The 16,566-nt window shown below is 45.4% G+C and overlaps 1 protein-coding gene across 1 annotated transcript in view; it reads left to right on the plus strand.

Annotated features, from left to right (window-relative positions):
• Positions 1-16,566, plus strand: part of bcr (BCR activator of RhoGEF and GTPase) — a 76,752-nt gene that overhangs the window by 44,675 nt on the left and 15,511 nt on the right. The window contains exons 2-8 of the mRNA XM_010877460.4: positions 2,358-2,542; positions 7,949-8,053; positions 8,251-8,436; positions 11,635-11,742; positions 13,131-13,191; positions 13,569-13,621; positions 13,737-13,877. Of these exons, the coding sequence (XP_010875762.3) occupies positions 2,358-2,542; positions 7,949-8,053; positions 8,251-8,436; positions 11,635-11,742; positions 13,131-13,191; positions 13,569-13,621; positions 13,737-13,877 (839 nt within the window). The remainder of the gene's footprint in view (positions 1-2,357; positions 2,543-7,948; positions 8,054-8,250; positions 8,437-11,634; positions 11,743-13,130; positions 13,192-13,568; positions 13,622-13,736; positions 13,878-16,566) is intronic.

A 16,566-nucleotide genomic window follows, 5' to 3' on the forward strand; every position in this document is an offset into this window, starting at 1 on the left:
TTAGGGTTAAGCTGGGTTAAGTTCATGTGTTAAAGTTATGTTATTTAGTTTAAGATTAGGGTTAGATTAAGGTTAGTGTAAGGTTTAGATTTTGGGTTAAGGCTTAGGAAACATTAATGTTTGAGTCAAGGTCAGATCTCGGGTCCCCACAAGGGTAGAAAGACAAGTGTGTGTGTGTGAGAGAGTGTGTGTGTGAGAGAGTGAGGGTGCGAGCATGCACATGTGCATTATTGATGTATTCCTCCTTGTCGGGGCTGTTGGTGGAATAAGAGAGAGGAGGGGAAAGGTTTGGCAGGAAGTGGGAGCCAGGGTGTGACCAGAATGAGCATGGTTGCAGCTGTGGAGAGACTGGGGGGGGGCGGGGTGGTGGGTGGGTGGGGGGGTATCCTACTGTACACAGTGCCTGGATCTGAAGGGGTCTGCCTATGGATGGGTCAGGTTACAGATGCTTTATGTTCCCTGGAGCTAGGACCTATGGCACAGTGCCCTCACACCTGACCTATAACTGCCTTATGTTGTCTGAGCCCTCCCTACTGGGAAACACTCACAGCCCTGAGGCCCGAGGCGGGGAATTAGTCTAGATCATAACAGACTACTACACAGACTACTACTGTCCCCTACTACACTGACTACTATTGTCCCCTACTACACTGACTACTCCTGTGCCCTACTACACAGACTACTCCTGTCCACTACTACACTGACTACTACTGTCCTCTACTACACAGACTACTCCTGTCCACTACTACACTGACTACTACTGTCCTCTACTACACAGACGACTACTGTCCTCTACTACACAGAATACCACTGTCCCCTACTACACAGACTACTAGTGTCCCCTACTACACAGACTACTCTTGTGCCCTACTACACAGACTACTCCTGTGCCCTACTACACAGACTACTCCTGTGCCCTACTACACAGACTACTCCTGTGCCCTACTACACAGACTACTCCTGTTCCCTACTACACAGAATACTATTGTCCCCTACTACACAGAATACTATTGTCCCCTACTACACTGACTACTATTGTCCCCTACTACACTGACTACTATTGTCCCCTACTACACTGACTACTATTGTCCCCTACTACACAGACTACTACTGTCCCCTACTACACAGACTACTACTGTCCCCTACTACACTGACTACTACTGTTCCCTACTACAGAATGCTATTGTCCCCTACCACACTGATTACTGTTGTCCCCTACTACACAGACTACTACTGACACCTACTAAACTAACTACTATTGTCCTCTACTACACAGACTACTCCTGTCCTCTACTACACAGATTACTAATGTCCCCTACACAGACAATGACTGTTCTCTAAAACACAGACTGCTCCTGTCCCCTACTACACAGACTACTATTGTTCTCTAAAACAGAGGCTACTACTGTCCTCTACTCCACAGACTGGCTGATGCATACTTAGTGACTCTCTATTTCACGAGATTTGGCAGTGTCCCCATCCTCCAACAGACAGTCCCTCTGTGTTCCCCTGGCTTGGCCTGGCAGTGTGCTCTCAGGATGGTTGGCAGCAGTACTCTCTGGGTAGAGGGAATGTTACATTGAGCAGTAGGATCTGGGTACCGTGGACACTGGGCAGACAGGCAGACAGCGGAGTGTGGGATACTGTATCTTACCCTCAGATAGAGGTCATGCCCCACTGCTTTACTGATGAGACTGGAAGCAAGGAGGAGATCAATAGGAAGGCAACAGAAAAATGTCACAGTGTATGTCACATTCCAGATATCTAAGACATATTATTTGCCTCTGGGTTAATCCATTTTTATTCAATCACATTTCCTCTGGCATTGTATGTTTTTATTCAAAGAGAAGTGGGTTCAGATTCAAACCAATACTACAGCAGTACATGTGCAACTTGAGACAGGAGCACCTTAGGCCACATATTTCAATTGCTTTTTGACCGCATCCTATTTGATTTTAAAATGAACCTTCTAGACAAGCTCAGTAGGTGGACCTGAATTTTAAAACATTCCAATGATAACGGTTTACGTAATATCACATTCCCACTAACAAACACTAGAAAAGAGCTGTAGTTGAGATGTACAGAACACTAGGAACATTTCTCTTTATTAGTATACTGTCTTCATTAGTATTTTGTACTTATTTTGATTTACTTTATTTATTGTATTTTTATGTTTTTTGCATTGTCATGAGGGAACCAGTAAAAAGTAACTGTCTACGGTCAATGCTGGGTGATTCCTGTTCATAAGACAAATAAAACGTGAAACATAACAAGGCTCAACCACATGTTCTCAGCCTGTCTACTCAAGTAATCCAACAACAATTCAGTTGACTGATGCTTGTCCTCTACCGTTGCAGACGGTCAGTTCACCGGGACCCCTCCCACTTACGGGTATGATGCAGACCGTGCGGAGGAGCAGAGACGCCACCATGAGATCCTACCATACATCGATGACTCCCCCTCCTCCTCACCACACCTCAGTTCCAAGAGCCGCAGCAGCCGAGACACCCTCTCCTCTGGGTCCCTGGAGTCCTCTAAGTCGGTGAGTGTCCTCTGGAGTCCTCTAAGTCGGTGAGTGTCCTCTGGAGTCCTCTAAGTCGGTGAGTGTCCTCTGGAGTCCGTGCTGTAAAGGTGATCTACTACTCACACCGGGGATGCCCCTTCATTCAGACAGACTTCTCTGCTGGGCTTTTATGTCACCCTCTGTGGCCACCCTCACGTACTCAGCCACGAGAAGATTTTATCATTCTTCTCAAAGTTTCCCATGGATAGAGCCTGCCTCTCTCTCTCTCTCTCTCTCTTTGTCTCTGTGTCCCCACACCGTCCACAAAGAGCGAGGGATTTGGTAGGGATTGAGTAAGATGTGCTGAGCCGAGTGCTGTATTCAAGGGTCTCCAAATAGTCCATCAGCCCATTTATGATGAGCTTGAAAGACAATGCTGAAGGTGCTGAAGGTGCCGTTTTCCCGTGTTCCCCCGCAAACTGTCATAAGTATCAGTTCGCACTGGTTCCCAGCAACTACCTAATCAATACAGAACCTCACCAGGTTTAGCAATTCTTTGGCTTAAGAAGCCAAACATACATCAAAACATGGTGCACACGTTTGATCACTCAGTGACTAATAATGATCATCTCATCTTGTGGGGTGACAGAAATACTTAACAGGCTTACCTGGCCTGGAATATTACATGTAAGAGCGTCATTTGTATTGTTATTTGTATAAAATAGCAGCAGTAGTGGGGCACACTGTCATTAAAGGGCCAGAGCTACATTTAAATGGAACTTACTCACCAAACAACTCAGAACTTCGAATTTTGTTTTCTATTAATAATTGTAATTGGAGAACAGAATTCGGGAGAGGACTATAACAGATTTTATATTCATGCATTAACCGTTATTTTTCGTTTTGTCCAGTAAGTACAGTGGATATAAAAAGTCTACACACCCCTGTTAAAATGCCAGGTTCTTGTGATGTATTAAAATGAGGCAAATATAAATCATGTCAGAACTTTTTCCACCTTTAATGTGACCTGTAACGTGAACAATTCAATTGAAAAACAAACGGAAATCTTTTTTTTTTTTTTTTTTTTTGATTTGATTTGATTTGAAACTCACAATAACCTGGTTGCCTAAGTGTGCACACCCTTAAACTAATACTTTGTTGAAGCACCTTTTGATTTTATTACAGCACTCAGTCTTTTTGGGTAGGAGTCTATTAGCATGGCGCATCTTAACGTGGCAATATTTGCCCACTCTTCTTTGCAAAAGCACTCAAAATCTGTCAGATTGCGAAGACATCTCCTGTGCACAGCACTCTTCAGATCACCCCACAGATGTTCAATTGGATTCAGGTCTGGGCTCTGGCTGGGCCATTCCAAAACGTTAATCTGCTTCTGGTGAAGCCATGCTTTTGTGGATTTGGATGTGTGCTTTGGGTCGTTTTTATGCTGAAACGTGAACTTCCTCTTCATCTTCAGCTTTCTAACGGACGCCTGAAGGTTTTGTGCCAAAATTGCCTGGTATTTGGAACTGTTCATAATTCCCTCCACCCTGACTAAGGACCCAGTTCCAGCTGAAGAAAAACAGCCCCAAAGCATGATGCTGCCACCACCATGCTTCACTGTGGGTATGGTGTTCTTTGGGTGATGTGCTGTGTTGTTTTTGCGCCAAACATACCTTTTGGAATTATGGCCAAAAAGTTCAACCTTGGTTTCATCAGACCATTACACATTTTCCCACTTGTTTTTGGGGGACTTGATGTTATTTTTTGCAAACTTCAGCCAGGCTTGGATGATTCTCAAGACGGAAGAAAAGGCTTCCCCATACCCTACCCCATACCCCATTATTAAGAAGAATACGGGAGATTGTTGTCACATGTCCCACACAGTCAGTACTTGCCAGAAATTCCTGCAGTTCCTTTAATGTTGCTGTAGGCCTCTTGGAAGCCTCCCTGACCAGTTTTCTTCTAGTCTTTTCATACATTTTGAAGGGACGTCCAGTTCTTTGTAATGTCTCTGTATTTTCTCCACTTGATGATGACTGTCTTCACTGTGTTCCATGGTATATCTAATGCTTTGAAACATATTTTGTACCCTTCTCCTGACTGATATCTTTCAACAATGAGATCCCTCTGATGTTTGGAAGCTCTCTGTGGACCATGGCTTTTGCTCAGGGATGCAATTAAGAAAATGTCAGGACAATATTACTAGAACAGCTGAACTTTATTTGTGATTAATCAGAGTCACTTTAAATGATGGCAGGTGTGTAATGACTTCTATTTAACATGAGTTTGAATGTGATTTGTTAATTCTGAACACAGCCACATCCCCTGTTATAAGAGAGTGTGAACACTTATGCAACCAGGTTATTGTAAGGTTTTTATTTTTCATTTTTCCCCCTTCAATATTTCAGTTTGTTTTTCAATTGAATTGTTCACATTATAGGTCACATTATAAGTGGAAAAAGTTCTGACATGATTTATCTTTGTCTCATTCTTTTACATCACAAAAACCTGGCATTTTAACAGGGGTGTGATGACATTTTATACCCACAGTATTTGTTCCTTTTATTTCACCAACAGCATTAAGAATTAATCCTACTTATTTTTTCACTCAACATTTGAATAACTAAATATACTGAAAATGTATTGTGTGAAAATTTTATTGTGTGAAGGCTCTACCTGTAACACGATATGGCTCAGTTTTTTGGGTTAGGTTTAGGGTTAGGGTTGGGGGCAGTATAGGTCACTCAAGTTTTGGTGGTTCAGCACTTCCTTGAAATAGTAGAATAAGAAAAAATCGAATAAGTATATCTTGCGAAGTGTAACTTAATGATTGGAGACTCCTGGAGTAAACCTGCCAATGTGGCTTTAGCAGACTGCTCCATGTATTTCATCCAGTGAATAATTTACAAAGCCCCAGCTCACAAACACATGTAGACACAATGAGAGGTTATATCAGTCCATGATATTACACATTAGGGGAAGTGAAGAGTCGTCCTCTCCTCAAAGATGCCCCTGTCATTTCCCAGCACTCGTTTCAATGAGTCAGACTGGAAAGAGCCAATCAATTGATTCGGCCGCCTGCACACATTCTGATGTCATCAGCATGAGTCACCACTCGTTGGTCCTGTTATCTCCCCTGGAGTCCTCAGCTGCCATCCGGCCAATCATTCCAGGCAGACCACCTCACCCCTGTAGCAACGGACTGGATAAAGGTCACTGATGTCTATGGGCCCGGCAAGATATCAGGGATTATTGTTTTCAGGGATAAATTACATTATCCTCAAGTTTGTCAGACATCTTTAATGAGCCCCAACTGCCTGTTTTAGCCTTTTTGCCTGACTCAAATTTAATTACATTTTAGTTGGCTTAACAGTGATTCAAAATGAAAGTGATGGTGGAGTGTGGAGTTCCAGATATCAACACAGAGAACAACTAGATTTAATAACCAACTGGCCCCTATCACATATCTACCTGTCAATGAAGTAGTCTTCTTTGAAATGGAAAGCATTACAGTCGAACAACACACTCCTGTAAATAGAAGATTATTCTGAGATTTAGAATTGTCATTACACCAGTTACAAGTGTTTTCATGGGGCGGAGCAAATCAGTCATTAGATATGTGGATGTAGAAAGGGGTGATTTTAAGAGGACATATGAGAAATTAGAGTGAACAGGGGTAATAGTGAAAGAGACAGGCTTCACCGCCACACTGGCCTCCTATCTGAAATGTTATGGAAAGTGACATCTCGATGCCATGGGAATAATATGAGAAGACAATCCATGTTATTTACATGCAATTCCTAATGCGATAACAGTGATTTGTATAGATTATGGTACATTTCCAGTGAGTGGTAAGACAGTAAAGTTAGTTAGCTAGTAAGTTATCTTCATATTAGCCATCATATTAGCGATACAGCTAGTTCTATTGAGCATTCATTTAGTGAATGAGTACTGAACTCAAGGAACCCACAATCAGACTGAGGTGATGTGGGTGCTTTCAGTACTGATTTTATTACTGTTCACCCACATACCGACGACACTTTCAGTTTTCTGCTGTTGTAATGATCAGCTGAGTGACAGGCCCAGATCTTTGTTTCTGTGTGTCTGAACTCTTGAGAGGGTCTCATTAGGTGTTGAAATGGCAATGAATAAAATATGATTGTCTGGAGATGCATTGGGGCCCCCCTGAGGAGACATGTCTGGGCTAGAGAAATGAATGAATAAAAACACACTGTTTTCTGTTTTCCTTCACACCTCCACAGTTGAAAGAATTTGGCTAGCTAGGCCAATTATAACACTGAGTGGCTTCCCCGTCACATTCTTATTTGATTGTTTCTGTTATCAAGCAGTAGCCCTCAGGCTTTTTGCCTTGTCGAGCTTACAGGGTTAGAATTGTAGATGAAGATTCAGTGAACACCAGAAAAAGGCTTAAGTCAGCGTTCAATTTATTGTTTGTGTTCTTCAGGTGAAAGAGGAGGTCAAACTACTGTCTTCGGGCATTTTCACATATTCAACGTACACATACTGTTAAAGGGCTAGACTACATATGATCTTCTGTACTGGTCAGTGTGGATCAGAAAAGACCTATTGTGGGACAGCCTAAAAAGCAGAAAACCAACAACACAGACATGGGTAATGGAGTTCAGAGCACAGACCCCTGAGTAACGGATTCCATCACTTCCCCCGGGACTCATAATGACATCTGGCTGCTTCCACTATCTTACCAGTGGCCATGGAAACCTGACTTTCAGGCTAACACAGATGATACATGGTTACATTCTGTAATTCAGTTCAGCATGCATATCTACACACACAGACCCCCACCCACCCACACTAAGCACCATACCTGAGGGTGTCATGTTCTCATCCTGTCTATCTACAGTCTCCTGCTGGAGGAGTCTGATCCCTCCCCTCTCTGTATCTCCCCTTCGATGGAGCCCCAATTTGGGCTCTGAAATTGCTGAGTGCAGATCGCTTTAGTTCAGCTGAGTGAACCAGACGTGTAGGGTGGAAAACGCAGACCCAGTCATGGCCTGCTCTTCTCTCCCTGGCCCTCATCCTCGCCAGTGTCCTGTAGCCTGAGGCTTAGCTAGCCCTCCTGCCATGCTGCCCAGATGACATCCCATGGGAAGAACTGACTGTCAGAGTTATGTTAGGTTCCTCGGTTAGTCAAGACGACCCAAAGATTTTTCCTTTGGCCGGATGTAATGTTTTTACTGAGGTTGGCCTTGAAGAATGCAAGAACAATAGCTTTAAAGACGAAGCTGTGGTCATCTTGTTTGTCAGAACCCAACTTTTACTCCTCCATCTTCCCACCACCTTGTTGGCATTCATACTCAATGAAGGCTTTGTTTGCATTTTTTTTGTACAATGCTTTGGTGTGTGTGTGTTTGTGTGCGTGTTCACCGCATTGTGTCATTCCTGTTTCCTGTGTGCTTCTTGCAGACAGAGTTGGACCTAGAAAAAGGCTTGGAGATGAGGAAGTGGGTTCTGTCTGGAATCCTGGCCAGCGAGGAGACCTACCTCAGCCACCTGGAGGCACTGCTGCTGGTGAGTGGCTGGAACACACACACTCAATCTTATTCTTAACTCCAATTCTAAACCTAAACCAATCCTGACCCTAAGCATAAAAATCTTTGTAAATGAGGAATGGACAAGTACATGTGCTTTCTCAGATACTTATGAAGAACGAGTACACACACGGAGGGCCAACTCTCTCTTTGTCTCCCTCCATCTTGTTTCGTCAGCCCATGAAGCCTCTAAAGGCAGCCGCCACGACTTCCCAGCCGGTGCTGACCATCCCCCAGATTGAGACCATCTTCTTCAAAGTGCCTGAGCTCTACGAGATCCACAAGGAGTTCTACGACCACCTGCTCCCGCGGGTACAGCAGTGGAGCCACCACCAGCGTGTGGGGGACCTCTTTCAGAAGCAGGTGAGGTCATGAGCCCGGTGCTTGGGGTGCGTGCCTAGTTAGGATCACCCAGGCTGGGTTGCCATGTTTTCTGTTTTCCTGCCAAGTGGGCGACCTTGAAAACTGCGCAGGGTGAATATGTATTGGCGGCTGAAGGCAGGTTTTTGGGCCACTTCTACATTGCAACTCTGCCAGCACCCGTTTGTGTATTTCCTTTTGTATGTGTTATTTCGCTGTGTTGCTGACTGTCAGGTAATGAGGCAGCCAGACTGCTGCTGAGGGAATGAATGGAGTTCAATATGTGATAAGAGGAGCTGTGTGTGTGTGTGTGTGTGTGTGTGTGTGAGAGCTGGAGACTGAGGTAGCAGCCTTAATGAATGAGAGAAAAACTGCACCAAAACACATGTACCTCATGACGTGAAGTGGTTAGAGAACAAACCAACAGCACTAGCTAGTAACGTGCATCATGTGGAGGTTGTCAGGCTATGCGAGTGGGTTCCTCTGGAAATACTGGCTGGAACTGGCGACCCTAGACAGAGGACTCCCTGAAGAGTCCCTCTCTGAACTGGGTAACATGACAGCGTGAGCTTCATCCAGAGTGACACCGGACCAATTCCACTGTGTTTCCGTGTGGTGCCGTGGCCCGGCTCACAGCAGCAGCCCCACTCTTTATGGAGGCCTTGAAATTCTGTTTCTGACCGAAACCAATACACTAAACCTGATCAAGTCGATCGACCCAATTTGGCGCAAATGATTTCCGCGGACCGATGGAAAACACCTTATCTAATCCGCCTCTCCTCCTGATCTGAGCCACGGAGGTCCGAGCCAAAGCGATAGCGACAGGGGTGCGTTTCCTTATCCGCCCCATCACGATGGGTCAGTTAACTCGAAAATGAATCACTTGTTAATCCTTGTAATCCTCACGGAGAGCCCCTGCAGCCATGGAGCGCTGGAGCCGGGCCTGTCCTGAGAACGGTGGAGGACGACCGTGCACAGGGAGGAGTGTCACCATGCTGTCTCTTCCGCCTAGACAGCTGAGACACTGTGTGCTTTGTGTTTCTAAGGAGCAGCCTATAAATAGTGCATACGCAGGGCGATGGGCAATCCCCCCCCCCCACCCACTGCCCTCCTATTAACTTCACAAAGCCCCATCACCCCAGAGGCCCCGACAGAGGATTTCATTAGTCTGTTATACTGCCAGGGCGCCACACTCCTCTGTCCCATTCTTCTTCAGTTTTGTTCTGAATTGTTGTATGTTCGCCTGTCTCCGACGTGCACGTGTCTGCTATGTGACATGCGGTTGAGGTTTGGATTTCTGAGTTGTAGGCGACATCGCTGGGAATGTCTGTTAGTTTGTTCTCCCTATTTCTTCCTAACCCATTTCATTTTCTCTCCCTCATGAAAATGCATTTTTCAAATCTTGCTCCTCTACCCTCCCGCTGAACGTCAGGGGGGAGATCAAGTGCGTCAGAAAGTCTCTCTACATGACTGCCATTTAGGGGAGGGGAAGGGATTTGGGCTCAGATTTAGCCTGCTGAAGTAGTCTTCATGATAACGATGTCTCTTCTTGCCTTCCCCATCTCTGTCTGGCAAGCGGGGCGGGCAGTCAGGTAGTAACAACACATCAACGGCAAAAACATTCAACACAAAGAAGAGAGTCGCCATCTGGTTCTGAGAACGCTGTCAAAGGGAGGTGTTCTCACACTCCACTAAAACCACAAATTGGGCTTAAATACTTAAACACTGTTGTTTTTTTACACTCAAATCACTGCTTTCTCGTTGAGGCTCAGCATGGTTAGTAGACGGCAGGGCAGGCTGGATGTTCCTTGTCTCATCACGCTCTATCGACTGCTTGTGGCGTCTAGTGTGCATTGAAAGCCGCCTGTGGTCGACAGCCAAACAGTGTTCCCTCGGGTTTGCTCACGTGCTCATGTTTGAAAAACTGGTATGTTTCAAAAGGACTCTTGTCCTGATCTTTGCCTCTCGAGCGAGGTGTCCCAGTTAGACAAATTCCTAACTAAAACAAAGGGATATCTGGTAAGACATGGTAAAACTAGATGGTGACGATGAGGACATCATTGTGATGTTGGGGATGTCTGACTTCCATATGTGTTAAGTCATTCCAACTGTGTTGTTCCCCTCTTCATCCTGCATCTCCATGCAGCCAGCCATGAGCTGTGGCCCCCGCTGTCCTGTCTGCTGCTCTATTTCCGCCATCCCGGCTCCTCCCAGTCCATAGTGTGTTTGTCACACTGAATTCCCGTTTACTGTGGTGCAGATTGATTCTGGCCTGGGGCAGGACGCAGTGGGGATAGGATTGCTTGGCGCAGTGAAAATCTCTTAACCTCTCAGCTTCTCACAGAAATATTTGGGTTTCCTTCTCTGCGGGCTAAAATCGACTGATGGCACGGGACAGGAAAAGCTGAAGAGGTCAGGGGTCACACCACAACGATAATGTGTGGCAACGGAATGAGTTCACTGGTGAGGATAGGGAGGAGGGCACAGGCTGTATGTCACTTAACAAAAATGTACTGTATATTATCATCAGCGCTTTCAGATGGACCTGTGCTAAGGTGAAGCATATTTCTAGAAGCATATTATGCCTTTAGCACTGTGGTCTTGTAGAATATTCTCCAAAGGTACACTAAGCTAGCGACTGTGACACTGTGTGTGTGTGTTTATGAAACATTGTGCGTTTCCCTCAGTTGCCCCTGCTCTCACGCTCCGGTCCAGGAGAATGCATTTGGCTACTGAGCGCTAGGAGATGGATAGAGCGGCTGGCAGGCAAGGTTTCAAGGAGTTTGGATGGCTGAATGAGCTTTCCAAATGTGCTTTAACAGCAACCGTTACCACGGACACTAATTATTCTCCCCAGCGCAGGCCTCCACTCCGACGCTGCCATGGCAACAGATGTGAGCGTGCGCCTTCGAAATGCTGGTGTTTCCTGTGGCGACGATGACACTGCCACCTTCTGTCTGTGGAACTGTGTCAGGAACTCTTTGTTGTTGTTGTTCTCCAGTCATTAGAGTGAGCTGTGTAACAGCAGTGCCCAGATGTGGTAGCTGTCATCTCTAACGCTGCTTTTATGCCTTTCTTATGACCTTTCTTACCTACAGAACAGCAAAACAAAAACATAGCCTCTTTGGGTTGTGGAAAGGGTTGACTGTGTTGTAATGTGACTTGTGTTTTGTGCCTTCTCTCTGCCCGTCCGTCCGACAGGCAAGCCAGCTGGGAGTATACCGGGCCTTTGTGGACAACTACGAAGTCGCCGTGGAGACGGCAGAGAAGTGCTGCCAGGCCAACTCACAGTTTGCTGAAATCTCTGAGGTAATAGGCACTTAGACAGGGAGAGGTGGCAGAGGGGGGGGGGGGGGTGATGCATGGAGGGTGTGGTGATGACTACTGGCCTGGAAGGGTTTGGTTCTTTCATTTCGATTTTGAGGGGTGCGCCTCTTCTTTTTGGGGTAATAATATTCAAACACACTCAGCGCCCCCACGTCCATGCTCAGTGAGAGTTTGAAAATAGATGATCTGATCCTCTTTAAGGTCTCTTTTCCTGAGAAGAAAGTAGCATGTTCAAGTTCTAGGAAGCTGCTTTGACCCAGCCCTAGGTCACCTTGCCATGCTGTGAAGACACAGACAGACCGGCCAACAGACAGAGCAGGGTTGGGCCGTGTGAAAGTCTTTAACCACACTGGATCATTTCCATGTGTGCACACGTCTGTGAGCAGTAATAAGGAACATGGCAGAGGCTTGTGGGCAATATATTCTTTGGGTTTTTGTTTTGAGCCCTCGGCTTGCTAGTTTTAAATACCCTGGAGGAAGGTCTTACCTGCTCTATGTGAAGCTGAAGCATGACAGGCTAATATATTCATTTATAGTCCACACATTTACCGCTAGCCTGAAGGGTCCTGCCAAGTTAGCGGAAGATCACATCTTTTAGATAGAAAATGGTATTTCTTGAATGGAGAGCCCATATGATGGGGCAAGGAGAATCCACATGCCTGCAGCGTTCACGTTTTGGAAAAAAAACTGTTTAAACAGTGATGTACACCAGGGATGCACTTGGAGAAACTCTTAACTGCTTATCGGACTGCACTGGTGAACATGTTTAATTGGCAAATTTTATGTGGCCATTAAAGCTTTCTTGACTACTAGGATTTTCTTTTTAAGGCTTGTTTTGGACTAATCGCCAAATCTAGCGGTGGATGGTGTGTGCATTTGAGGCAGAGAATCAATCATTCAGGGCTCCTTTATGGTCTCGGTAATGATGCATGTCGCTGCCGTCTGAATGTGACGGGGATATAAATGCTGACGCTGGGTTTCTGGCTGCAGGATGGGCTGACGTAGGCTGGGGGGAATGTCTAATTCATAGACCTCCAACAGCTGTTGTGCCTGGTACTCCGCCCAGGTTGGCTACCACCAGGACAGACACCATCCCCTCAGCCTACGTCAGCCTAATCGGTCTACAGTTGTCATTAAGTTGACAGGAAATGGTGGCCGATGCCCTCTAGAGATGGGATATGGTGGCCACTCCCTGTTTGCCACAGGTCAGCATGGTCTGGTGTCTGACACTACATCAGTCCAAGGGTTGGGTTCATGTTGTTTGCTGGCGACACACTGGTTGTACTGTACTCGCCTGAAGCAATCTGATCAGTTTCAGGTTTTCCTCTCTGTAATATTGTCTACTGGCGATTCATTCTGTGTCACAACAGAATCTTAAGGTGAGGAGCATCAAGGACTTGAAGGACCAGTCGGCCAAGAATTCTTTGGAGAGTAAGTCGTCAACAGATTAAAGATAATGCCTTTGAAAAAAATGCATTAAAGTGTCACTTGACAATTATAATACCCATGAAGTTATTCAAAATGCAAAGTAGTACAGCACTGTGAACCACTTAAGAATGTACAAAACATATTGTCCGACATGGAACAGTGTTTCCTTGACTTCATCTCTAATATGTTATATTGGGTTCATTTATTATAAATTACATAATATGTAGCCTACACATGAAAAAGGAGAGAAGATAAAATTATATTTAAGCATTTATTAAGAAGGTTCTCTGAAGGCGCAAACATTTACATTATTGTTACCTCATAACATTTCACTTATTGTGGCTGGAGGAGTGGCTGTAATGGACCTTTATGTTTTTAAGCTCTCCTGTACAAACCAGTGGACAGAGTGACCCGTAGCACCTTGGTACTGCATGTAAGTACGAGGCAAATGTGGACTCTTTTAAAACACTCCTCAATGTTGTACAAGTCTTGGCTGTAAAACCCTGTAATTCTCTATCTCTGGGTGGGTATGTCTTGTCATTGTGTAGGACCTGCTGAAGCACACGCCATCTAGCCACCCGGACCACCCACTGCTCCAGGATGCACTGCGCATCTCCCAGAACTTCCTGTCCAGCATCAACGAGGAGACAACGCCCCGGCGCCAGTCCATGACAGTGAAGAAGGGAGAAGTAAGGAGACGTGCTGCTTGCTCAGAATTGTAATGAATAAAATCTCATGGGTCATGGCTCGTCACTCATAGTCTGTGATAGTGCCGTGGTCACTCTGTGGTTTGTGTTGAGTGTATTGTATTACATCATTGACCAGTAATCCAACACTAGTATGCTGACCTTGCACTGCCTTCACAAATGAGGGTTGACCTAATATGGTGTCAAATGCAGTCTATGCCAAGATATGGTTAAAACATGAAAGAGAGGAAATGCCTATTAGAGACCCCACTGTTTGCTTTCTGTGCTGGATTTCCATCACTCACAACCCCACATCATCCCCTGGAGGCTGCCAACTCGTGTGGGAGGGGCACATGAATGGATGTTCCTTGATTGACAGCTGGCATAACACTGTGTTCATAATGCCCCATGACAAGCCCTTCTGTCTGACTGGAGGAGCACACATTCATTATTATTGATGAGGCTCCCACTCTGCCCATAGGGTGTCATTACTGAACCCCATCATTACCCATTACCCCCCATTCCTGCCCGCTACTGCCCTATCCCCACAGGCCCCGTTGGCAGCCCAGTCTGGCTAGACCACACCCATCATCAAATATTGATCATGGATACATGAAAGGAGTGCAGCGATATCAATGGTCCTCGTTATATTGGATTTTAGCTAGCATGTCAGAATGTGCCTGGGGTTTGTGTGTGTTTTACCTCACTATGTAAGATACACAAATATAGAATGAGTCTCAAGTAGCACCCTGATGACACTAATGCAGCGAGGCTGAATTATCTGCATGGGGGGTGTTGGTGCCGTGTTAGGGTAGAGGTAGGACAGTCGATTTCCCAAAGTGACATGTAAAAAGTAGTTGTTGATATGAAATTATTTTCATTGTACGTTGTGATAGCAGTGTACAAACTAATCACAAATGTATGTGATGGAGAGGTAATGGACTAATCACAGCTTATTGGAAGAGGGTTTGCTGACTAATCACAACTGATGGTGATAGAGGAGAGGTGTACTAAACCAATCACAGTTGAAGTTGATGGAGGATGGGTTACTGACTACTCACAGCTTATAGTAATGGCCGGAGAGGTGTACAACTAATCACAGCTGAAAGTGATGGAGAAGAGGTGTACTAACTAATCACAGCTGATGGTGATTGAGGAGTGCTGTACTAACTAATCACAGCTCAAGGTGATAGAGGAGAGGTTACTGGCTAATCACAGCTGATGGTGATGGAGGAGTGGTGTACTAACTAATCACAGCTGATGGTGATGGAAGAGAGCTGGACTAACTAATCACAGCTGATGGTGATGGAAGAGAGCTGGACTAACTAATCACAGCTGATGGTGATGGAGGAGTGGTGTACTAACTAATCACAGCTGATGGTGATGGAAGAGAGCTGGACTAACTAATCACAGCTGATGGTGATGGAGGAGAGGTGTACTAACTAATCACAGCTCATGGTGATGGAGGAGTGGTGTACTAACTAATCACAGCTGATGGTGATGGAAGAGAGCTGGACTAACTAAACACAGCTGATGGTGATGGAGGAGAGGTGTACTGTTCCTCCAGGGTGGCTGTTGGAAAGAGAAGTGAATCCTTCCCCATCACACAGTAATTCTGTGCTGTTCATTGTAACCTGTGGTGATGTGTTCAGTGGAGGCGTGCAGGAAGAGAGCAGCACAAGTGGCCCAGAGGGGCCTGACCAGCCAGATGGGGGCTGGAGATGGGTGGGGGATAAACACAGGATGCTTAATTAAAATGCAAATGAGCCTGACTGCCTCTGAAGCTTGACTCTTTTCTATCTCTGTCTCTATCCTCCCGCTCCACTCTTCTCTATACTGGCAGCAATGTGCTCCTGATAAGTGTGTTGTCATGCAGTACTGGAACACACACATACAAAACAATGTTTTTCTTCTGAGAACAGACTCTAAAAATACTGTATGTCTTTTGTACATTTAGGCACAGACACTGGCTCACAAGAATGCTCATAGCACTCAGAGCGACTCTGGTCAATATTTCATTAGCGTTTTTTTGCAGTTGGTGTGTGTTGCAGACTGGGTGTCTCTTTTCTCAGTAGTTCTGCTGCCGTTTCAGCGATCTTGAGAGATGGCCAAAGTCATATTTCTCCTTAGGAAAGCATGAGGAAAATGTCACTGGATGCGCTGAGACAGCTTATTTGTAAGAGAAAGAAAAGAGGACATTTTGTATTTCAGTCTCTAATATTAGGAAGAATCCCTAAGGCAGAATGTCAGTACGCCTGGCTTCATCTGGAACAGAGTGTTTATTTATAATTGTTGTTATATATAATTTACCCCACCCTTTTTACTCCATTTGACCCTTTTCCACAATTCTGTCAAATCCAATTGGATTAGTGGCGCTGTCTCATTGCAACAACGGCCAGAAGATTTGGGACAGTGGAAGAAAGCAGCATCCATGCTAAGCTGTTCTACTTCCTTTCCACACTGCTATTTGAAGCAGGAAGTCACGTGGATGAATTTGTGTCGGGGGACACTCACTCACCCACCCGAAGGCCTCTGTTTTATTTGCAGGTGTCTCAGTATCCCTGAGAGAGACTTCCCCTTGCCCAGTGGAAGCTGGCTAGTTTGCATTGCCCATTGGGCTTCCCAGCCATTTATCAGCTAGTGCCATACTCAAGGCTCGAACCTAGACTGTGGTGGTCCGGTTGGTGCTAAG

The sequence above is a fragment of the Esox lucius genome, chromosome 14 (genome assembly GCF_011004845.1).
Source record: "Esox lucius isolate fEsoLuc1 chromosome 14, fEsoLuc1.pri, whole genome shotgun sequence".
Lineage (NCBI taxonomy): Eukaryota > Metazoa > Chordata > Actinopteri > Esociformes > Esocidae > Esox > Esox lucius.